Source organism: Rana temporaria, chromosome 1 (assembly GCF_905171775.1).
Source record: "Rana temporaria chromosome 1, aRanTem1.1, whole genome shotgun sequence".
Taxonomy (NCBI): domain Eukaryota; kingdom Metazoa; phylum Chordata; class Amphibia; order Anura; family Ranidae; genus Rana; species Rana temporaria.
Window position 1 is genome coordinate 207401012 of NC_053489.1, and position 22156 is coordinate 207423167.

Here is a 22156-nt window from a genome sequence, read left to right on the forward strand (position 1 = left end):
TCCAGCTCTGGGAAGAAGCCACCCGAAAGCAAACCAAAAGAGCCTCGGAAGGCCACAGGTAAGTATACCCCTGCCCCAGCCCCCGTCCCCGTCCCCGTCCCTGCCCCTGTCCCCGTCCCTGCCTCTGTCCCCGTCCCCTCCTCTGTCCCCTCCTCTGGCACACCCCCACCCACCCCTTCTGGCTCAGAGGAGACCCTTCCTGCCCCACCGCCCACCCCAGACCTGTCCTATATGGAGGACTTCCCCGCCCTCCCCCCTTCCACCCCTGCCAGTGGCCAAACAGGAGGCCGGAAACGGAAGACTGTGAGCCCATTGGCAGAACAACCCGCCACCTCCACCAAACGGCCCAATGGGGTCCAGCACGAAAGCGCTGGACCAGGGCAAGTAGTGGAGGACCTGGAGTCTGCAGGTGAGGAAGGCGAGGAGGAGATTATGGCCGACACTGTGCCTATCCTCACCGCCAACTTCAGTGAGATAGTTGAGGAAGTCCTGGAGGAACTGGGCCTAACCCAGAACCCAGAACAGGCAGCTGTGGAGATGGAGGAGCCACCCGCCCCCTTCGGGGAGGTAAGTTTGGCCCCTTGCTAACTAGACCTCATACCCCTTTTTCATTATGGCTGGGATCTCAATCTTTTCCATTAATGTGAGGAGTATCAAGGATACCTCTAGAAGGCAAGCGGCGCTGACTTTTCTTTCGACTCATCAGAGTGATGTTTACATGCTTCAGGAGTGCGGTCTTCCTCCTTTGAGAAGGTACAGTCATCTGACCTCTCAGTGGACCCTCGGTCCCTCCTACTGGTCCGGGGGTGGCAATTGCAGGAATGCAGGGGTAGCCATTCTTATCAGGGGGGGACGCTTCACGGTTGACTCCATCCATGAGCTTGTCTGTGGCCATCTTTTGGTCATAGATGGCTCATGGGCGGGAGAGCCAATTAGGCTCATCAACGTGTACGCCCCCCCAGATACGAATGCGCGCCTGGAACTTTTCCAGATCCTGCGTACGCAACTTGTCACCACCAGAGCAGTAGTGATCGGCGGTGATTTTAACTGTCCGATAGAGGAGGATGGGCGCAGTTCTAGCATATACGCAAAACTTGATGCTACTTCTAAACTGCTCAAGGAGATGATCTCGGAGGCATCCTTACGGGACGCCGTGGGATCCATAGGGCAAGGTACCGTGAATTATTCATGGTGCCGACCCGATGGATCTGTGCGTTCCAGGATTGACTTTGTGCTCACTTCAAGAGCAGTCAAGCATCGTGAGTTCTTCATGATCCCCTGCTTTTTCTCTGACCACAGGGCCATTCACTTTCGGGGTGAACTGGGCGAGAGCTTTGCTCACGGACCAGGTTCCTGGAAGCTGAATACCACCCTGCTGGAAAATGAGGAATTGATGGGGGAACTCCGGGAGGCCTATGCCTCTTGGACGGAGGAAAAGAGATTCTTCGGAATGGTAAGTGATTGGTGGGAGGTTGTGAAAGTTAAGCTGCGCAGCTTCTTTCAGGCAATGGGACGCCAGCAAGTGTGTGCAAGGAAGAAGGAACTCAGGAGACTGCAACGTGAGTTGCAGTCCCTGCAGGACCTTCACCACTGCGGCTGGGACGTTAGGCAGGATCTGGAGGACACCAAGAAGAGCCTGAAAGGGTACTTTGAGGAAGAATCCAGGCACATTGTCTTCCGTGCCAAGGTGGAGAATCTTGAGAAAGGTGAGAAGTGTAACGCTTTCTTTTTCAGGAAACTCCATTCAGGACACACTCCCTTGTCTGAACTGCGTGACGAGACCGGAACTCTCCAGAAGGGGAAGGAGGCTGTAATGCAAGTAGTTGAAGACTACTACAGCAACCTCTACTCCCCGAAAGAAACGGACTCGGAGGCAGCCGACAGGTTCCTGTCAGGTATCACTAACCAAATAGATCCTGCAGGTTCATCGACCGTCAACGCCCCCCTGGTGTTGGAGGAGCTGCACTCTGCCGCTAAATCCTTTAGGCGGGGCAGGACCCCGGGTTGCGATGGTCTCCCAGTTGAGCTCTATGTAGCCCTGTGGGACCTCGTGGGCCCGGACCTGCTCGAGCTGTACGAGGAGATGGTGGTGGAGGGTAGAATGCCTCCTTCACTGAGAGAGGGGATGATCACGATTTTGTATAAGCGCAAAGGGGAGAGATCGGACCTGAAACATTGGCGTCCGATCTCTCTTTTGAACGTGGACTACAAAATCCTCGCCAAGGTTTTGGCCAACAGGCTGAAATCTGTCATCGGACAGATCATCCACCCGGATCAAACTTGTGGCATTCCTGGCAGAAGGATTGCAGACAGCCTCGTGCTTGTCAGGGACACGGTCCAGTACATCCAGGACCGCCGTGTGCATGCGGCCCTGGTCAGTCTTGACCAGGAGAAGGCCTTTGACCGTGTCTCCCATGAGTTCATGTGCAGAACCCTGCGCAGGCTTGGTCTTGGGGAACTGTTTTGTTCGTATGTGAATGTAATGTATAAAGACATTTGTAGTTTGGTGCTGGTAAATGGTTGGAAAACTGACCCCTTTGAGGTTCTCTCGGGGGTCAGACAAGGCTGCCCTCTCTCACCTCTGCTTTTTGTTTGCTGTATAGAGCTATTCGCCCAAAGCATCAGACGGAACCCAGAGATCAGAGGGATTACCGCACCAGGACCGGAAAGACGGGAGGTCAAGTGCTCGCTCTACATGGATGACGTGACGGTGTTCTGTGCCGACCAGCGCTCCATCGACACACTCGTCCAGACGTGCGAGGACTTCGGCCAAGCTTCAGGGGCAAAGGTCAACTGCGGGAAGTCGGAAGTCATGCTCTTCGGAAAGTGGTTCCTGCCTTCTTCTGCACCCATACCGTTCAGCCTCAAAGCGGATTTCATCAAAATTCTTGGAGTCTGGTTTGGAGCGGAGGGCGCAGCCCTGAAGTCCTGGGAGGAAAGACTAGCTAAGATGAGACAGAAGTTTGGACTTTGGAGCAACAGAAAACTTACCATCGAAGGGAAAACACTGGTACTCCGCAGCGAGATTCTCCCTGTGTTGCAGTACTTAGCCCAGGCCTGGCCCCCCCGGGACAACACCTGCAAGGCCATCACCAGGGCGGTGTTTCACTTCATCTGGGACTCCAAAATGGACAGAGTAAAGCGGACTGTTATGTTCAAGGAACCTCTCAAGGGCGGTAAGGGCGTGCCCGACATCGCCATATTACTGAGGGTGTTCTTTGCCTGTAACTGCATCCGCAGGACTTTGGTTGACAGAACTGTGGACTCTGGCGGTAACTCCATGTCCCGTTTTTTCCTCCTGCCTCTTTGGAAGTCTCTTGGATGGGACAAATGGGACAGTTCCATCCCCTACAACTGGGATGCTCCATGGTATTACTTGGATACTTTCAAGTTCATCAAGGAGCTGGGACTGCATGGAGTTAAGCCCGACTTGTGGAAGCCAAAAACTATCAACAAGTTGATCAGAGCATCGGACATCTTGGAGTCGATTCCAGGCCTCCCTTCAGCCACTTGCAAAGTGGTCTGGAGGAATGTTTCTTCAAAGAGACTCACCAACAGGCACAAAGATCAGGCATGGATGGCAATCCAAGGGGGATTGTTACTCAGAACATTCTTGCATGCCAGAAACCTGTGCAGATACAGGCACTGCCCCTTTTGCATCATCCAGGAGGAAACATCATATCATGTTTTCTGGGAGTGCCCCTTTGCACAGGGCCTGTTGACGGCCTTGGAACCTGAACTTAAAGACTTTGTACCACAGACTGCTATTACACACTTTGGTGTGTTAAACTGACTCTTCTGTGGAACTCATTCACAGGAGGACATTGACAGTGCCTGGCGGGTGCTGTGTTGCTTTAAAGACGCTTTATGGTACGCCAGGAACCGCCGCGTACACCACCGGCAGAGGATGTCCATCGAGGACTGTCGCAGACTGACCTTCAGTCTGCTGAGAGACTATACCTTGATGGACTTTAAGGAGGAAGAGGACGTCTGAAGATTTCCCCTTCCCCCTGACATTGACATTTCTTGGCACGCTTTTTTTGAACTACTGTTTTCAGGGTAATGCGGCGTCATGCACGATGTGATGTTTCAGGGTTTCACAACTCTGCGCAACACATCAGGCATCATACCGCAGAATGGGTTGAATGAATGTAATTTAATTGTATGCTTGCAACTGTATTGATATGTAGTGTATTTATGCGCTGCGTCGCAGTACAGAGAATGTACCCTGTTGAAAGTATTTGATTTTTGTATATTTGCTTTGCAAAATAAACTTAAATATTGCCTTTTACTAAAGATTTCCGTGGAGAGGAACAACCATGAGTTTCGGTGAATTTTTTGATGCCTGGCTAATGCTGGGCTTCCTTAATATGGTGAAAAATAGCTTGAGTTCCTTCGATTGGGAAAGGCACATAGACGGCGTTAATGTTGTTGTTGTTGGTGATCAATGCAGCCTAAAAAACGGTTTGATGGCATTGGTCCACGCATATATTTGCCCCCAATTTCCGCCCCTCTATGCAAATATATGTGCTGCTGCAGTGTCGTCCGGGAAGACTGTCTGATAGCCCTGGCATCCTGAAGACATTTCAGAGGCCTCCTCCCCAGGTACAGGCAGTTTCCTGTTCAAAAGTGGCGGCGGCGACGAGCGTGGAATAGCTCTGATTGAGGCTAGTTGACCAGCCAGCAAGCACCCAGAAAGCCCCTCCATAACCAGGAAGAGATGTTCCCCTGACCGGGGGGTGCTAGAGTGACGATTCCAACTCATACTTACCTGGCAGGGGAGACACCATGATCAAGAAGGTGGTTCTCCCAGGGCTGGACAGAGAGGCATGAGGTCGAAGCCAAGAGGCCGGGTCCCTGGCCGTTGGCCTGGATTTGGTGGTAACTGCCCCAGTCAGTTGTTCTGGAGGGAACCCTTGCTTTTCCTTTAACCGGGATGGAGCGGGTAGTACTTCCAGAATGTGATTAGGTGGGAGAGATAGGGGTTGTGGGTAGAGTCTGCGTCAGTGGGCTCTCCCCAACCTCTTCTCCCACCTTCCTGGCTGGGAAGGGTGCTGCCGGTCCGGACCGGGGGCTAGGGACCGTTGAAAAGCCCGTGGAGATTGTGCCCCTGGAGTGGCAGTCCAGGGGTGCCATACATTGCACGAGTGTTTGAGGGGCACTCATCGTGTGGCACCTTCAGGTCACTGATCTCCACAACACACTTTTCACACCTGCCGCTTGGGCCGGGCCTTTTGGCTAGGACCAGTGGAATTTTTATCCTGGCCGGAGGGCCGGCCAATGTATTTCACATTGGTCACTTTCCTCACCTTCCCATCTTCCTTTTCCCCACTTTCTTTTATTATTTTTCCCCGTGTGTTGTTTTGTTTGTCACTCTTTTTGTTGGTGCTTGCACTTTATGTGTGGCGAGTAGGGTGCTGGTCCTCGGGCCGGTCTCTGAAAGTCTTGGGAGTTGGTGGACTCGGCCTTCTGGTTAGGTTCACCGGCTCTCATGGGGTCTCCCTTCGGGGGAGCCTCACCGAGGAGGGTTCTGTTTCGGCAGTCCCTCCGAGGATGTTGGGTCCTTGTGGCTTCGGCTGCTTGGACCAAGATGGGTCCATATGGCTTCGGCTGTATGGACCACAGTTTACTCTTTTCCCTGCCAGGAGCCTAACGCCCCGGGGGATCAGAGACGGGTCCTTTTCGGAGGACCACTGACGTATGCACCCGTCGCAGTTTTTTGTGATGTCACTCTTTATGTGTGTGCACATTTTTCCCTGCACCGGGTGGAGTTTTTGGGTTGTGTTTTGCACGCCACAGGCTTTTAAAAAAAAAGAAAAAGGTGGTTCTCCCAGGGCGAGGCACGGCTATTGCACACTCTAGGCCGTGCTGATCGTGGTTGTCTTCCCTGCCGCTTCTCGGCCTTTTGGCTGGGACTGGGTGTGGTATCTGTCCTTATCAGTTGTCAGCGGAGCGCTGAAGCACCTCCTACATGGGGAGGGTGGATGCAATCCAATGACGTCATTGCACCTGGAAGGATGGTTTCAGCAGGGACTACGCTGTACTGCCCGACAGAATACTGGGGGCCGGCCCATGGTTGAGTCTGAGCCATCTGGAAGGGTGCTCCTGGTGAGGATGGGTACTGCACTTAGTCTTGGTCTTTTTGCCGAGTTCTAATCTGGTCTTCTGGCTGGCTGGTGTAAGTGCTATCTCTGTCAGCTCTCTAGCTGGCAGGGGTGGAGGGCTGCACTGGCCGGTCGGGGGGTCAGATATGGAACGAAAAGCCTATGGTGCATGTGCCCCTGGAGTGGCAGTCCAGGGGTATCTGAAGATCACTGTGTGTGAGGGACACATTGATTTAAGATACCACGGTCACTGCACCAGATACACGCTTTTTTTTTAGCACCTGCCTCCTGGGCCGGGCCTTTTGGCTAGGACCGGAGGAATTTTTTATTCCTGGCCGGAGGGCCTGGTCATTGTTTCACCACAATGGCCACTTCTTTCACTCTCCTCTCCACTATCCCTTTCCCCACTTTATTTTATTTAAGCCTATGTTTGTCACTTTTTTGTCTTTTTTTTGTTGTGCACGTTTTGTCACTGTGTGATTAGTAGGGTGCGGGTCCTCGGGCCAGCCCTGAATGTCTTGGGAGTGGGTGGACATGGCCTTTTGGCTTAGTTCGCCTGCTCTCATGGGGTCTCCCTTCGGGGGAGCCCCACCTAGTACTGGGAGGGTCCTGTTTCGGCAGTCCCTCCGAGGAAGTTGGGTCCGTGTCGGCTTCGGTTGCTCGGACCACAGTACCTCAGTCCCCGTCTGGAGCCTAACGCCCCGGGGGATCAGGGTTTGGGTCCCTCTTCACAGGAGGACCACTTGATGTTGCACCCGTCTGCACGTTTTTGTGAACACTCTTTATGTGTGTGCACATTTTTTCTGCACCGGGTGGAGTTTTTTGGGTGTGTTCACACGCCATAGGCTTTTCAAAAAAAAAAAAAAAGGTGGTTCTCCCAGGGCGAGGCACGGCTATTGCACATTCTAGGCCGTGCTGATCGTGGTTGTCTTCCCTGCCGCTTCTCGGCCTTTTGGCTGGGACTGGGTGTGGTATCTGTCCTTATCAGGTGTCAGCGGAGCGCTGAAGCACCTCCTACATGGGGAGGGTGGATGCAATCCAATGATGTCATTGCACCTGGAAGGATGGTTTCAGCAGGGACTACGCTGTGCTGCCCGACAGAATACTGGGGGCCGGCCCATGGTTAAGTCTGAGCCATCTGGAAGGGTGCTCCTGGTGAGGATGGGTGCTGTGCTTGGTCTTGGTCTTTTTGCCGAGTTCTAGTCTGGCCTTCTGGCTGGCTGGTGTAAGTGCTATCTCTGTCAGCGATCTGGTTGGAGGAGCCGGTAATGCCCTGGGGTACGACGGGGTAGGACCGAGCAAATCCGCCGGGTTGGCTGGAGGGCTGCACTGCCCGGTCGGGGGGTCGGATATGGAACGAAAAGCCTATGGTGCATGTGCCCCTGAAGTGGCAGTCCAGGGGTATCTGAAGATCACTGTGTGTGAGGGACACATTGATTTAAGATACCATGGTCACTGCACCAGATACACGCTTTTTTTTTAGCACCTGCCTCCTGGGCTGGGCCTTTTGGCTAGGACCGGAGGAATTTTTTATTCCTGGCCGGAGGGCCTGGTCATTGTTTCACCACAATGGCCACTTCTTTCACTCTCCTCTCCACTATCCCTTCCCCCACTTTATTTTATTTAAGCCTGTGTTTGTCACTTTTTTGTCTTTTTTTGTTGTGCACGTTTTGTCACTGTGTGATTAGTAGGGTGCGGGTCCTCGGGCCAGCCCTGAACGTCTTGTGAGTGGGTGGACATGGCCTTCTGGCTTAGTTCGCCTGCTCTCATGGGGTCTCCCTTCGGGGGAGCCCCACCTAGTACTGGGAGGGTTCTGTTTCGGCAGTCCCTCCGAGGAAGTTGGGTCCGTGTCGGCTTCGGTTGCTCGGACCACAGTACCTCAGTCCCCGTCTGGAGCCTAACGCCCCGGGGGATCAGGGTTTGGGTCCCTCTTCACAGGAGGACCACTTGACGTTGCACCCGTCTGCACGTTTTTGTGAACACTCTTTATGTGTGTGCACATTTTTTCTGCACCGGGTGGAGTATTTTGGGTGTGTTCACACGCCATAGGCTTTTCAAAAAAAAAATCTTTCGCCTTTTACTAAAGATTTCCGTGGAGAGGAACAATCATGAGTTTCGGTGAATTTTTTGATGCCTGGCTAATGCTGGGCTTCCTTAATATGGTGAAAAATAGCTTGAGTTCCTTCGATTGGGAAAGGCACATAGACGGCGTTAATGTTGTTGTTGTTGGTGGTGGTGGTGGTCAATGCGGCCTAAAAAACGGTTTGATGGCATTGGTCCACGCATATATTTGCCCCCAATTCCATGGCCGTGCGCCTTATATCATTCTGATGAAGCCGATTGTTACGCGTGCCTGCTGATTCCCGCCCCCATGCTGACTCCGATATATCAGGGCTGCTGCTGAGCTCTGACACTAAAGTCAGTATGCGCCTCCATCATCTGCAGCTCTGTCCTCTGTCTCCCCTCCCCTTTCTGACTATCTGCTTGTGTCATTCTATTCTTGTACCAGATAGTGCAGTCTCCATAGAGACTGTCAAAAATTGTCATTGACGGCTATATTTCAAGCCGTCATGACGGGGTATTGGTAAAAGTTTTCAATTAGCAATAATCGCGCCTCAGTGAAACTTCATTGGCTACAATACTGCCACTGCGCAAAGCTACCAATAGATGGCAGCAGCGAACACCCTCCCGCAGGAACATCGCAACGAGCTCATGGGGAGTCACACCGGAATGCTTTAATTTCTATACCTTACTTGTCCTATAAATATTCCATATTACAAATAGCACATGTACACATTTCTTACACACTAATCATCATAAATGTTGGTGGTCAATGCGGCCTAAAAAACGGTTTGATGGCATTGGTCCACGCATATATTTGCCCCCAATTCCATGGCCGTGCGCCTTATATCATTCTGATGAAGCCGATTGTTACGCGTGCCTGCTGACTCCCGCCCCCATGCTGACTCCGATATATCAGGGCTGCTGCTGAGCTCTGACACTAAAGTCAGTATGCGCCTCCATCATCTGCAGCTCTGTCCTCTGTCTCCCCTCCCCTTTCTGACTATCTGCTTGTGTCATTCTATTCTTGTACCAGATAGTGCAGTCTCCATAGAGACTGTCAAAAATTGTCATTGCCGGCTATATTTCAAGCCGTCATGACGGGGTATTGGTAAAAGTTTTCAATTAGCAATAATCGCGCCTCAGTGAAACTTCATTGGCTACAATACTGCCACTGCGCAAAGCTACCAATAGATGGCAGCAGCGAACACCCTCCCGCAGGAACATCGCAACGAGCTCATGGGGAGTCACACCGGAATGCTTTAATTTCTATACCTTACTTGTCCTATAAATATTCCATATTACAAATAGCACATGTACACATTTCTTACACACTAATCATCATAAATGTTGGTGGTCAATGCGGCCTAAAAAACGGTTTGATGGCATTGGTCCACGCATATATTTGCCCCCAATTCCATGGCCGTGCGCCTTATATCATTCTGATGAAGCCGATTGTTACGCGTGCCTGCTGATTCCCGCCCCCATGCTGACTCCGATATATCAGGGCTGCTGCTGAGCTCTGACACTAAAGTCAGTATGCGCCTCCATCATCTGCAGCTCTGTCCTCTGTCTCCCCTCCCCTTTCTGACTATCTGCTTGTGTCATTCTATTCTTGTACCAGATAGTGCAGTCTCCATAGAGACTGTCAAAAATTGTCATTGCCGGCTATATTTCAAGCCGTCATGACGGGGTATTGGTAAAAGTTTTCAATTAGCAATAATCGCGCCTCAGTGAAACTTCATTGGCTACAATACTGCCACTGCGCAAAGCTACCAATAGATGGCAGCAGCGAACACCCTCCCGCAGGAACATCGCAACGAGCTCATGGGGAGTCACACCGGAATGCTTTAATTTCTATACCTTACTTGTCCTATAAATATTCCATATTACAAATAGCACATGTACACATTTCTTACACACTAATCATCATAAATGTTGGTGGTCAATGCGGCCTAAAAAACGGTTTGATGGCATTGGTCCACGCATATATTTGCCCCCAATTCCATGGCCGTGCGCCTTATATCATTCTGATGAAGCCGATTGTTACGCGTGCCTGCTGATTCCCGCCCCCATGCTGACTCCGATATATCAGGGCTGCTGCTGAGCTCTGACACTAAAGTCAGTATGCGCCTCCATCATCTGCAGCTCTGTCCTCTGTCTCCCCTCCCCTTTCTGACTATCTGCTTGTGTCATTCTATTCTTGTACCAGATAGTGCAGTCTCCATAGAGACTGTCAAAAATTGTCATTGCCGGCTATATTTCAAGCCGTCATGACGGGGTATTGGTAAAAGTTTTCAATTAGCAATAATCGCGCCTCAGTGAAACTTCATTGGCTACAATACTGCCACTGCGCAAAGCTACCAATAGATGGCAGCAGCGAACACCCTCCCGCAGGAACATCGCAACGAGCTCATGGGGAGTCACACCGGAATGCTTTAATTTCTATACCTTACTTGTCCTATAAATATTCCATATTACAAATAGCACATGTACACATTTCTTACACACTAATCATCATAAATGTTGGTGGTCAATACGGCCTAAAAAACTGTTTGATGGCATTGGTCCACGCATATATTTGCCCCCAATTCCATGGCCGTGCGCCTTATATCATTCTGATGAAGCCGATTGTTACGCGTGCCTGCTGATTCCCGCCCCCATGCTGACTCCGATATATCAGGGCTGCTGCTGAGCTCTGACACTAAAGTCAGTATGCGCCTCCATCATCTGCAGCTCTGTCCTCTGTCTCCCCTCCCCTTTCTGACTATCTGCTTGTGTCATTCTATTCTTGTACCAGATAGTGCAGTCTCCATAGAGACTGTCAAAAATTGTCATTGCCGGCTATATTTCAAGCCGTCATGACGGGGTATTGGTAAAAGTTTTCAATTAGCAATAATCGCGCCTCAGTGAAACTTCATTGGCTACAATCAGGGCTGGTGCAAGGATTTTTGACACCCTAGGCGAAACCTCATTTTGCCGCCCCCCACTTTGGCTCTGCCCCTGACTCCACCCCCTTTGCCCTTGTAACACATGTGACTTGACACATATACTGACCTACCTGACAAGGGCCAGTGCTAGCCAATTTTGTGCCCTAGGCACGACCAGCTAATTGGGGAGGAGGGGAGAGGGGGGCTAAGAGAGAGGGGGACTGAGAGGGCGGCTGTAAGAGAGGGAGGCTTTGAGAGAAGAGGGGTTGAGAGAGTGGGGGGCATGAGAGAGGTAGGTTGGAGGGAGGGCTGAGAGAGAGAGGTAGGTAGGAGGGAGGGAGGGCTGAGAGAGAGGTAGGAGGGAGAGGGGGGCTGAGGGAGAGGGGAGCTGAGAGAGAGGGAGAGGGGGGCTGAGAGAGAGGGAGAGGGGGGCTGGGAGAGGGGGCTGAGAGAGAGGGGGTGTTAGGAGAGTGGGGGCTGAGAGAGGCAGTGCTAAGAATGGAGGGAGGGCTAAGAGAAGGGGGCTGATAGAGATGGGTGGGTTGATAGACAAGTGGGCTAAGGGGGGGCTGAGAGAATAGGGAGGGGGCTTAGAGAGAGGGGACTGAGAGAATAGGGAGGGCTAGGAGAAAGGGAGGGGCTTAGAGAGAGAGGGGGTTGAGAAAATAGGGAGGGCTGAGAGAGGGGGGGATGGCTGAAAGACAAGGGGCTGAGAGAGAAAGGAGGGGGGGTGGCTGAGAGTATAGGGATGGCTGAGAGTATAGGGATGGCTGAGGGTATAGGGAGGGCTGAGAGTATAGGGAGGGCTGAGAGTATAGGGAGGGCTGAGGGTATAGGGAGGGCTGAGGGTATAGGGATGGCTGAGGGTATAGGGATGGCTGAGGGTATAGGGATGGCTGAGGGTATAGGGAGGGCTGAGGGTATAAGGAGGGCTGAGGGTATAGGGATGGCTGAGAGTATAGGGATGGCTGAGGGTATAGGGATGGCTGAGGGTATAGGGAGGGCTGAGAGTATAGGGATGGCTGAGAGTATAGGGATGGCTGAGGGTATAGGGAGGGCTGAGGGTATAGGGATGGCTGAGGGTATAGGGATGGCTGAGGGTATAAGGAGGGCTGAGGGTATAGGGATGGCTGAGGGTATAGGGATGGCTGAGGGTATAAGGAGGGCTGAGAGTATAGGGATGGCTGAGGGTATAGGGATGGCTGAGAGTATAGGGATGGCTGAGGGTATAGGGATGGCTGAGGGTATAGGGATGGCTGAGGGTATAGGGATGGCTGAGGGTATAAGGAGGGCTGAGGGTATAGGGATGACTGAGGGTATAAGGAGGGCTGAGGGTATAGGGATGGCTGAGGGTATAGGGATGGCTGAGGGTATAAGGAGGGCTGAGGGTATAAGGAGGGCTGAGGGTATAGGGATGACTGAGGGTATAAGGAGGGCTGAGGGTATAGGGATGGCTGAGAGTATAGGGATGGCTGAAGGTATAAGGAGGGCTGAGGGTATAGGGATGGCTGAGGGTATAGGGATGGCTGAGGGTATAGGGAGGGGGCTGATCAAGAGGGGAGGACTGAGAGGGGGGGCTTAGAAAGAGGGGAGGGGGCTTGAGAAAGGGAGGGGGAGTTGGGGGGAGATAAGAGACTCCTAGCCCTGTCACTGCAGTCCCACCTCTGTCCCAGTCTCTGTCTGCAGGTGTGTTTGACGACAGACAGTACCTTCCATGCAATGATGTCAGACTCCTGCACGATCCGTCCAATTCCAGTGGCTCCCGCAGGCTCAGCAGTCCTGCCCGTCCTCTGTGCCCCCAGTGAGCGGCGAGCCTGTCTGTCCTCCAGCTCCGGTCCTCACATCAGAGCATGTAGAGGAACTTGGAGCAGTCCATGCTCTGGAAGGCAGCATGGGGTACGCTGTGCCCGCTTGTCTCCTGGGGAGGCGGGGTCAGGGGACGAGGTCAAGGAGGAGGCGGTGCCACAGTGGAGCTCTTCTCCCAAATCCCGGGCTTATCTGCGCTCAAGTCGGCTGGCCCCTCGCTGTTCACTGCCATTATAGCGATGGATGCCCAGCCGCCCACGCCTCCCCAAGGGTGCTGCTGATTGCCGCGCAGTCACACACATGGTGCTTGACAGCCGGGTAGAGGACGAGGCACATTGCCATGCTCCAGGCACCCACTCCTCCCAGTAGAGTATAGTTAAGCCAGCCTAATCTGCCTAGTGGTAGCGCCGGCCCTGGCTACAATACTGCCACTGCGCAAAGCTACCAATAGATGGCAGCAGCGAACACCCTCCTGCAGGAACATCGCAACGAGCTCATGGGGAGTCACACCGGAATGCTTTAATTTCTATACCTTACTTGTCCTATAAATATTCCATATTACAAATAGCACATGTACACATTTCTTACACACTAATCATCATAAATGTTGGTGGTCAATGCGGCCTAAAAAACGGTTTGATGGCATTGGTCCACGCATATATTTGCCCCCAATTCCATGGCCGTGCGCCTTATATCATTCTGATGAAGCCGATTGTTACGCGTGCCTGCTGATTCCCGCCCCCATGCTGACTCCGATATATCAGGGCTGCTGCTGAGCTCTGACACTAAAGTCAGTATGCGCCTCCATCATCTGCAGCTCTGTCCTCTGTCTCCCCTCCCCTTTCTGACTATCTGCTTGTGTCATTCTATTCTTGTACCAGATAGTGCAGTCTCCATAGAGACTGTCAAAAATTGTCATTGCCGGCTATATTTCAAGCCGTCATGACGGGGTATTGGTAAAAGTTTTCAATTAGCAATAATCGCGCCTCAGTGAAACTTCATTGGCTACAATACTGCCACTGCGCAAAGCTACCAATAGATGGCAGCAGCGAACACCCTCCCGCAGGAACATCGCAACGAGCTCATGGGGAGTCACACCGGAATGCTTTAATTTCTATACCTTACTTGTCCTATAAATATTCCATATTACAAATAGCACATGTACACATTTCTTACACACTAATCATCATAAATGTTGGTGGTCAATGCGGCCTAAAAAACGGTTTGATGGCATTGGTCCACGCATATATTTGCCCCCAATTCCATGGCCGTGCGCCTTATATCATTCTGATGAAGCCGATTGTTACGCGTGCCTGCTGATTCCCGCCCCCATGCTGACTCCGATATATCAGGGCTGCTGCTGAGCTCTGACACTAAAGTCAGTATGCGCCTCCATCATCTGCAGCTCTGTCCTCTGTCTCCCCTCCCCTTTCTGACTATCTGCTTGTGTCATTCTATTCTTGTACCAGATAGTGCAGTCTCCATAGAGACTGTCAAAAATTGTCATTGCCGGCTATATTTCAAGCCGTCATGACGGGGTATTGGTAAAAGTTTTCAATTAGCAATAATCGCGCCTCAGTAAAAACTTCATTGGCTACAATACTGCCACTGCGCAAAGCTACCAATAGATGGCAGCAGCGAACACCCTCCCGCAGGAACATCGCAACGAGCTCATGGGGAGTCACACCGGAATGCTTTAATTTCTATACCTTACTTGTCCTATAAATATTCCATATTACAAATAGCACATGTACACATTTCTTACACACTAATCATCATAAATGTTGGTGGTCAATGCGGCCTAAAAAACGGTTTGATGGCATTGGTCCACGCATATATTTGCCCCCAATTCCATGGCCGTGCGCCTTATATCATTCTGATGAAGCCGATTGTTACGCGTGCCTGCTGATTCCCGCCCCCATGCTGACTCCGATATATCAGGGCTGCTGCTGAGCTCTGACACTAAAGTCAGTATGCGCCTCCATCATCTGCAGCTCTGTCCTCTGTCTCCCCTCCCCTTTCTGACTATCTGCTTGTGTCATTCTATTCTTGTACCAGATAGTGCAGTCTCCATAGAGACTGTCAAAAATTGTCATTGCCGGCTATATTTCAAGCCGTCATGACGGGGTATTGGTAAAAGTTTTCAATTAGCAATAATCGCGCCTCAGTGAAACTTCATTGGCTACAATACTGCCACTGCGCAAAGCTACCAATAGATGGCAGCAGCGAACACCCTCCCGCAGGAACATCGCCACGAGCTCATGGGGAGTCACACCGGAATGCTTTAATTTCTATACCTTACTTGTCCTATAAATATTCCATATTACAAATAGCACATGTACACATTTCTTACACACTAATCATCATAAATGTTGGTGGTCAATGCGGCCTAAAAAACGGTTTGATGGCATTGGTCCACGCATATATTTGCCCCCAATTCCATGGCCGTGCGCCTTATATCATTCTGATGAAGCCGATTGTTACGCGTGCCTGCTGACTCCCGCCCCCATGCTGACTCCGATATATCAGGGCTGCTGCTGAGCTCTGACACTAAAGTCAGTATGCGCCTCCATCATCTGCAGCTCTGTCCTCTGTCTCCCCTCCCCTTTCTGACTATCTGCTTGTGTCATTCTATTCTTGTACCAGATAGTGCAGTCTCCATAGAGACTGTCAAAAATTGTCATTGCCGGCTATATTTCAAGCCGTCATGACGGGGTATTGGTAAAAGTTTTCAATTAGCAATAATCGCGCCTCAGTGAAACTTCATTGGCTACAATACTGCCACTGCGCAAAGCTACCAATAGATGGCAGCAGCGAACACCCTCCCGCAGGAACATCGCCACGAGCTCATGGGGAGTCACACCGGAATGCTTTAATTTCTATACCTTACTTGTCCTATAAATATTCCATATTACAAATAGCACATGTACACATTTCTTACACACTAATCATCATAAATGTTGGTGGTCAATGCGGCCTAAAAAACGGTTTGATGGCATTGGTCCACGCATATATTTGCCCCCAATTCCATGGCCGTGCGCCTTATATCATTCTGATGAAGCCGATTGTTACGCGTGCCTGCTGACTCCCGCCCCCATGCTGACTCCGATATATCAGGGCTGCTGCTGAGCTCTGACACTAAAGTCAGTATGCGCCTCCATCATCTGCAGCTCTGTCCTCTGTCTCCCCTCCCCTTTCTGACTATCTGCTTGTGTCATTCTATTCTTGTACCAGATAGTGCAGTCTCCATAGAGACTGTCAAAAATTGTCATTGCCGGCTATATTTCAAGCCGTCATGACGGGGTATTGGTAAAAGTTTTCAATTAGCAATAATCGCGCCTCAGTGAAACTTCATTGGCTACAATACTGCCACTGCGCAAAGCTACCAATAGATGGCAGCAGCGAACACCCTCCCGCAGGAACATCGCCACGAGCTCATGGGGAGTCACACCGGAATGCTTTAATTTCTATACCTTACTTGTCCTATAAATATTCCATATTACAAATAGCACATGTACACATTTCTTACACACTAATCATCATAAATGTTGGTGGTCAATGCGGCCTAAAAAACGGTTTGATGGCATTGGTCCACGCATATATTTGCCCCCAATTCCATGGCCGTGCGCCTTATATCATTCTGATGAAGCCGATTGTTACGCGTGCCTGCTGACTCCCGCCCCCATGCTGACTCCGATATATCAGGGCTGCTGCTGAGCTCTGACACTAAAGTCAGTATGCGCCTCCATCATCTGCAGCTCTGTCCTCTGTCTCCCCTCCCCTTTCTGACTATCTGCTTGTGTCATTCTATTCTTGTACCAGATAGTGCAGTCTCCATAGAGACTGTCAAAAATTGTCATTGCCGGCTATATTTCAAGCCGTCATGACGGGGTATTGGTAAAAGTTTTCAATTAGCAATAATCGCGCCTCAGTGAAACTTCATTGGCTACAATACTGCCACTGCGCAAAGCTACCAATAGATGGCAGCAGCGAACACCCTCCCGCAGGAACATCGCCACGAGCTCATGGGGAGTCACACCGGAATGCTTTAATTTCTATACCTTACTTGTCCTATAAATATTCCATATTACAAATAGCACATGTACACATTTCTTACACACTAATCATCATAAATGTTGGTGGTCAATGCGGCCTAAAAAACGGTTTGATGGCATTGGTCCACGCATATATTTGCCCCCAATTCCATGGCCGTGCGCCTTATATCATTCTGATGAAGCCGATTGTTACGCGTGCCTGCTGACTCCCGCCCCCATGCTGACTCCGATATATCAGGGCTGCTGCTGAGCTCTGACACTAAAGTCAGTATGCGCCTCCATCATCTGCAGCTCTGTCCTCTGTCTCCCCTCCCCTTTCTGACTATCTGCTTGTGTCATTCTATTCTTGTACCAGATAGTGCAGTCTCCATAGAGACTGTCAAAAATTGTCATTGCCGGCTATATTTCAAGCCGTCATGACGGGGTATTGGTAAAAGTTTTCAATTAGCAATAATCGCGCCTCAGTGAAACTTCATTGGCTACAATACTGCCACTGCGCAAAGCTACCAATAGATGGCAGCAGCGAACACCCTCCCGCAGGAACATCGCCACGAGCTCATGGGGAGTCACACCGGAATGCTTTAATTTCTATACCTTACTTGTCCTATAAATATTCCATATTACAAATAGCACATGTACACATTTCTTACACACTAATCATCATAAATGTTGGTGGTCAATGCGGCCTAAAAAACGGTTTGATGGCATTGGTCCACGCATATATTTGCCCCCAATTCCATGGCCGTGCGCCTTATATCATTCTGATGAAGCCGATTGTTACGCGTGCCTGCTGACTCCCGCCCCCATGCTGACTCCGATATATCAGGGCTGCTGCTGAGCTCTGACACTAAAGTCAGTATGCGCCTCCATCATCTGCAGCTCTGTCCTCTGTCTCCCCTCCCCTTTCTGACTATCTGCTTGTGTCATTCTATTCTTGTACCAGATAGTGCAGTCTCCATAGAGACTGTCAAAAATTGTCATTGCCGGCTATATTTCAAGCCGTCATGACGGGGTATTGGTAAAAGTTTTCAATTAGCAATAATCGCGCCTCAGTGAAACTTCATTGGCTACAATACTGCCACTGCGCAAAGCTACCAATAGATGGCAGCAGCGAACACCCTCCCGCAGGAACATCGCCACGAGCTCATGGGGAGTCACACCGGAATGCTTTAATTTCTATACCTTACTTGTCCTATAAATATTCCATATTACAAATAGCACATGTACACATTTCTTACACACTAATCATCATAAATGTTGGTGGTCAATGCGGCCTAAAAAACGGTTTGATGGCATTGGTCCACGCATATATTTGCCCCCAATTCCATGGCCGTGCGCCTTATATCATTCTGATGAAGCCGATTGTTACGCGTGCCTGCTGACTCCCGCCCCCATGCTGACTCCGATATATCAGGGCTGCTGCTGAGCTCTGACACTAAAGTCAGTATGCGCCTCCATCATCTGCAGCTCTGTCCTCTGTCTCCCCTCCCCTTTCTGACTATCTGCTTGTGTCATTCTATTCTTGTACCAGATAGTGCAGTCTCCATAGAGACTGTCAAAAATTGTCATTGCCGGCTATATTTCAAGCCGTCATGACGGGGTATTGGTAAAAGTTTTCAATTAGCAATAATCGCGCCTCAGTGAAACTTCATTGGCTACAATACTGCCACTGCGCAAAGCTACCAATAGATGGCAGCAGCGAACACCCTCCCGCAGGAACATCGCCACGAGCTCATGGGGAGTCACACCGGAATGCTTTAATTTCTATACCTTACTTGTCCTATAAATATTCCATATTACAAATAGCACATGTACACATTTCTTACACACTAATCATCATAAATGTTGGTGGTCAATGCGGCCTAAAAAACGGTTTGATGGCATTGGTCCACGCATATATTTGCCCCCAATTCCATGGCCGTGCGCCTTATATCATTCTGATGAAGCCGATTGTTACGCGTGCCTGCTGACTCCCGCCCCCATGCTGACTCCGATATATCAGGGCTGCTGCTGAGCTCTGACACTAAAGTCAGTATGCGCCTCCATCATCTGCAGCTCTGTCCTCTGTCTCCCCTCCCCTTTCTGACTATCTGCTTGTGTCATTCTATTCTTGTACCAGATAGTGCAGTCTCCATAGAGACTGTCAAAAATTGTCATTGCCGGCTATATTTCAAGCCGTCATGACGGGGTATTGGTAAAAGTTTTCAATTAGCAATAATCGCGCCTCAGTGAAACTTCATTGGCTACAATACTGCCACTGCGCAAAGCTACCAATAGATGGCAGCAGCGAACACCCTCCCGCAGGAACATCGCCACGAGCTCATGGGGAGTCACACCGGAATGCTTTAATTTCTATACCTTACTTGTCCTATAAATATTCCATATTACAAATAGCACATGTACACATTTCTTACACACTAATCATCATAAATGTTGGTGGTCAATGCGGCCTAAAAAACGGTTTGATGGCATTGGTCCACGCATATATTTGCCCCCAATTCCATGGCCGTGCGCCTTATATCATTCTGATGAAGCCGATTGTTACGCGTGCCTGCTGACTCCCGCCCCCATGCTGACTCCGATATATCAGGGCTGCTGCTGAGCTCTGACACTAAAGTCAGTATGCGCCTCCATCATCTGCAGCTCTGTCCTCTGTCTCCCCTCCCCTTTCTGACTATCTGCTTGTGTCATTCTATTCTTGTACCAGATAGTGCAGTCTCCATAGAGACTGTCAAAAATTGTCATTGCCGGCTATATTTCAAGCCGTCATGACGGGGTATTGGTAAAAGTTTTCAATTAGCAATAATCGCGCCTCAGTGAAACTTCATTGGCTACAATACTGCCACTGCGCAAAGCTACCAATAGATGGCAGCAGCGAACACCCTCCCGCAGGAACATCGCCACGAGCTCATGGGGAGTCACACCGGAATGCTTTAATTTCTATACCTTACTTGTCCTATAAATATTCCATATTACAAATAGCACATGTACACATTTCTTACACACTAATCATCATAAATGTTGGTGGTCAATGCGGCCTAAAAAACGGTTTGATGGCATTGGTCCACGCATATATTTGCCCCCAATTCCATGGCCGTGCGCCTTATATCATTCTGATGAAGCCGATTGTTACGCGTGCCTGCTGACTCCCGCCCCCATGCTGACTCCGATATATCAGGGCTGCTGCTGAGCTCTGACACTAAAGTCAGTATGCGCCTCCATCATCTGCAGCTCTGTCCTCTGTCTCCCCTCCCCTTTCTGACTATCTGCTTGTGTCATTCTATTCTTGTACCAGATAGTGCAGTCTCCATAGAGACTGTCAAAAATTGTCATTGCCGGCTATATTTCAAGCCGTCATGACGGGGTATTGGTAAAAGTTTTCAATTAGCAATAATCGCGCCTCAGTGAAACTTCATTGGCTACAATACTGCCACTGCGCAAAGCTACCAATAGATGGCAGCAGCGAACACCCTCCCGCAGGAACATCGCCACGAGCTCATGGGGAGTCACACCGGAATGCTTTAATTTCTATACCTTACTTGTCCTATAAATATTCCATATTACAAATAGCACATGTACACATTTCTTACACACTAATCATCATAAATGTTGGTGGTCAATGCGGCCTAAAAAACGGTTTGATGGCATTGGTCCACGCATATATTTGCCCCCAATTCCATGGCCGTGCGCCTTATATCATTCTGATGAAGCCGATTGTTACGCGTGCCTGCTGACTCCCGCCCCCATGCTGACTCCGATATATCAGGGCTGCTGCTGAGCTCTGACACTAAAGTCAGTATGCGCCTCCATCATCTGCAGCTCTGTCCTCTGTCTCCCCTCCCCTTTCTGACTATCTGCTTGTGTCATTCTATTCTTGTACCAGATAGTGCAGTCTCCATAGAGACTGTCAAAAATTGTCATTGCCGGCTATATTTCAAGCCGTCATGACGGGGTATTGGTAAAAGTTTTCAATTAGCAATAATCGCGCCTCAGTGAAACTTCATTGGCTACAATACTGCCACTGCGCAAAGCTACCAATAGATGGCAGCAGCGAACACCCTCCCGCAGGAACATCGCCACGAGCTCATGGGGAGTCACAGCGGAATGCTTTAATTTCTATACCTTACTTGTCCTATAAATATTCCATATTACAAATAGCACATGTACACATTTCTTACACACTAATCATCATAAATGTTGGTGGTCAATGCGGCCTAAAAAACGGTTTGATGGCATTGGTCCACGCATATATTTGCCCCCAATTCCATGGCCGTGCGCCTTATATCATTCTGATGAAGCCGATTGTTACGCGTGCCTGCTGACTCCCGCCCCCATGCTGACTCCGATATATCAGGGCTGCTGCTGAGCTCTGACACTAAAGTCGGTATGCGCCTCCATCATCTGCAGCTCTGTCCTCTGTCTCCCCTCCCCTTTCTGACTATCTGCTTGTGTCATTCTATTCTTGTACCAGATAGTGCAGTCTCCATAGAGACTGTCAAAAATTGTCATTGCCGGCTATATTTCAAGCCGTCATGACGGGGTATTGGTAAAAGTTTTCAATTAGCAATAATCGCGCCTCAGTGAAACTTCATTGGCTACAATACTGCCACTGCGCAAAGCTACCAATAGATGGCAGCAGCGAACACCCTCCCGCAGGAACATCGCCACGAGCTCATGGGGAGTCACACCGGAATGCTTTAATTTCTATACCTTACTTGTCCTATAAATATTCCATATTACAAATAGCACATGTACACATTTCTTACACACTAATCATCATAAATGTTGGTGGTCAATGCGGCCTAAAAAACGGTTTGATGGCATTGGTCCACGCATATATTTGCCCCCAATTCCATGGCCATGCGCCTTATATCATTCTGATGAAGCCGATTGTTACGCGTGCCTGCTGACTCCCGCCCCCATGCTGACTCCGATATATCAGGGCTGCTGCTGAGCTCTGACACTAAAGTCAGTATGCGCCTCCATCATCTGCAGCTCTGTCCTCTGTCTCCCCTCCCCTTTCTGACTATCTGCTTGTGTCATTCTATTCTTGTACCAGATAGTGCAGTCTCCATAGAGACTGTCAAAAATTGTCATTGCCGGCTATATTTCAAGCCGTCATGACGGGGTATTGGTAAAAGTTTTCAATTAGCAATAATCGCGCCTCAGTGAAACTTCATTGGCTACAATACTGCCACTG

The 22156-nt window shown here is 50.1% G+C and overlaps 1 protein-coding gene, 20 non-coding genes and 2 pseudogenes across 21 annotated transcripts in view; 3 read left to right on the top strand and 20 right to left on the bottom strand.

Annotated features, from left to right (window-relative positions):
• The first annotated feature begins 1030 nt into the window (after nucleotides 1–1030).
• LOC120941673 overlaps nucleotides 1031–22156 on the top strand; it is a 23097-nt gene continuing 1971 nt past the window's right edge. The window contains exons 1-2 of the mRNA XM_040355245.1: nucleotides 1031–1895; nucleotides 2604–3571. Of these exons, the coding sequence (XP_040211179.1) occupies nucleotides 1124–1895; nucleotides 2604–3571 (1740 nt within the window). The 5' untranslated portion in view covers nucleotides 1031–1123. The remainder of the gene's footprint in view (nucleotides 1896–2603; nucleotides 3572–22156) is intronic.
• Nucleotides 4764–4928, top strand: LOC120925727. The gene has a single exon (XR_005746926.1). It is a non-coding gene; the product is annotated as a U1 spliceosomal RNA (small nuclear RNA).
• On the top strand, nucleotides 8147–8255 carry LOC120925358 (annotated as a pseudogene).
• LOC120925274 lies at nucleotides 8623–8763 on the bottom strand. Its single transcript, XR_005746561.1, has one exon. It is a non-coding gene; the product is annotated as a U4 spliceosomal RNA (small nuclear RNA).
• LOC120925299 lies at nucleotides 9211–9351 on the bottom strand. The gene has a single exon (XR_005746585.1). It is a non-coding gene; the product is annotated as a U4 spliceosomal RNA (small nuclear RNA).
• LOC120925300 lies at nucleotides 9799–9939 on the bottom strand. The gene has a single exon (XR_005746586.1). It is a non-coding gene; the product is annotated as a U4 spliceosomal RNA (small nuclear RNA).
• LOC120925301 lies at nucleotides 10387–10527 on the bottom strand. Its single transcript, XR_005746587.1, has one exon. It is a non-coding gene; the product is annotated as a U4 spliceosomal RNA (small nuclear RNA).
• LOC120925336 lies at nucleotides 10975–11114 on the bottom strand. Its single transcript, XR_005746620.1, has one exon. It is a non-coding gene; the product is annotated as a U4 spliceosomal RNA (small nuclear RNA).
• LOC120925302 lies at nucleotides 13792–13932 on the bottom strand. The gene has a single exon (XR_005746588.1). It is a non-coding gene; the product is annotated as a U4 spliceosomal RNA (small nuclear RNA).
• Nucleotides 14380–14521, bottom strand: LOC120925275. The gene has a single exon (XR_005746562.1). It is a non-coding gene; the product is annotated as a U4 spliceosomal RNA (small nuclear RNA).
• On the bottom strand, nucleotides 14969–15109 carry LOC120925303. The gene has a single exon (XR_005746589.1). It is a non-coding gene; the product is annotated as a U4 spliceosomal RNA (small nuclear RNA).
• On the bottom strand, nucleotides 15557–15697 carry LOC120925304. The gene has a single exon (XR_005746590.1). It is a non-coding gene; the product is annotated as a U4 spliceosomal RNA (small nuclear RNA).
• Nucleotides 16145–16285, bottom strand: LOC120925305. Its single transcript, XR_005746591.1, has one exon. It is a non-coding gene; the product is annotated as a U4 spliceosomal RNA (small nuclear RNA).
• On the bottom strand, nucleotides 16733–16873 carry LOC120925306. Its single transcript, XR_005746592.1, has one exon. It is a non-coding gene; the product is annotated as a U4 spliceosomal RNA (small nuclear RNA).
• Nucleotides 17321–17461, bottom strand: LOC120925307. The gene has a single exon (XR_005746593.1). It is a non-coding gene; the product is annotated as a U4 spliceosomal RNA (small nuclear RNA).
• On the bottom strand, nucleotides 17909–18049 carry LOC120925308. The gene has a single exon (XR_005746594.1). It is a non-coding gene; the product is annotated as a U4 spliceosomal RNA (small nuclear RNA).
• On the bottom strand, nucleotides 18497–18637 carry LOC120925309. The gene has a single exon (XR_005746595.1). It is a non-coding gene; the product is annotated as a U4 spliceosomal RNA (small nuclear RNA).
• LOC120925310 lies at nucleotides 19085–19225 on the bottom strand. Its single transcript, XR_005746596.1, has one exon. It is a non-coding gene; the product is annotated as a U4 spliceosomal RNA (small nuclear RNA).
• Nucleotides 19673–19813, bottom strand: LOC120925311. Its single transcript, XR_005746597.1, has one exon. It is a non-coding gene; the product is annotated as a U4 spliceosomal RNA (small nuclear RNA).
• LOC120925312 lies at nucleotides 20261–20401 on the bottom strand. Its single transcript, XR_005746598.1, has one exon. It is a non-coding gene; the product is annotated as a U4 spliceosomal RNA (small nuclear RNA).
• On the bottom strand, nucleotides 20849–20989 carry LOC120925313. The gene has a single exon (XR_005746599.1). It is a non-coding gene; the product is annotated as a U4 spliceosomal RNA (small nuclear RNA).
• On the bottom strand, nucleotides 21437–21577 carry LOC120925314. The gene has a single exon (XR_005746600.1). It is a non-coding gene; the product is annotated as a U4 spliceosomal RNA (small nuclear RNA).
• LOC120925335 lies at nucleotides 22025–22156 on the bottom strand (annotated as a pseudogene).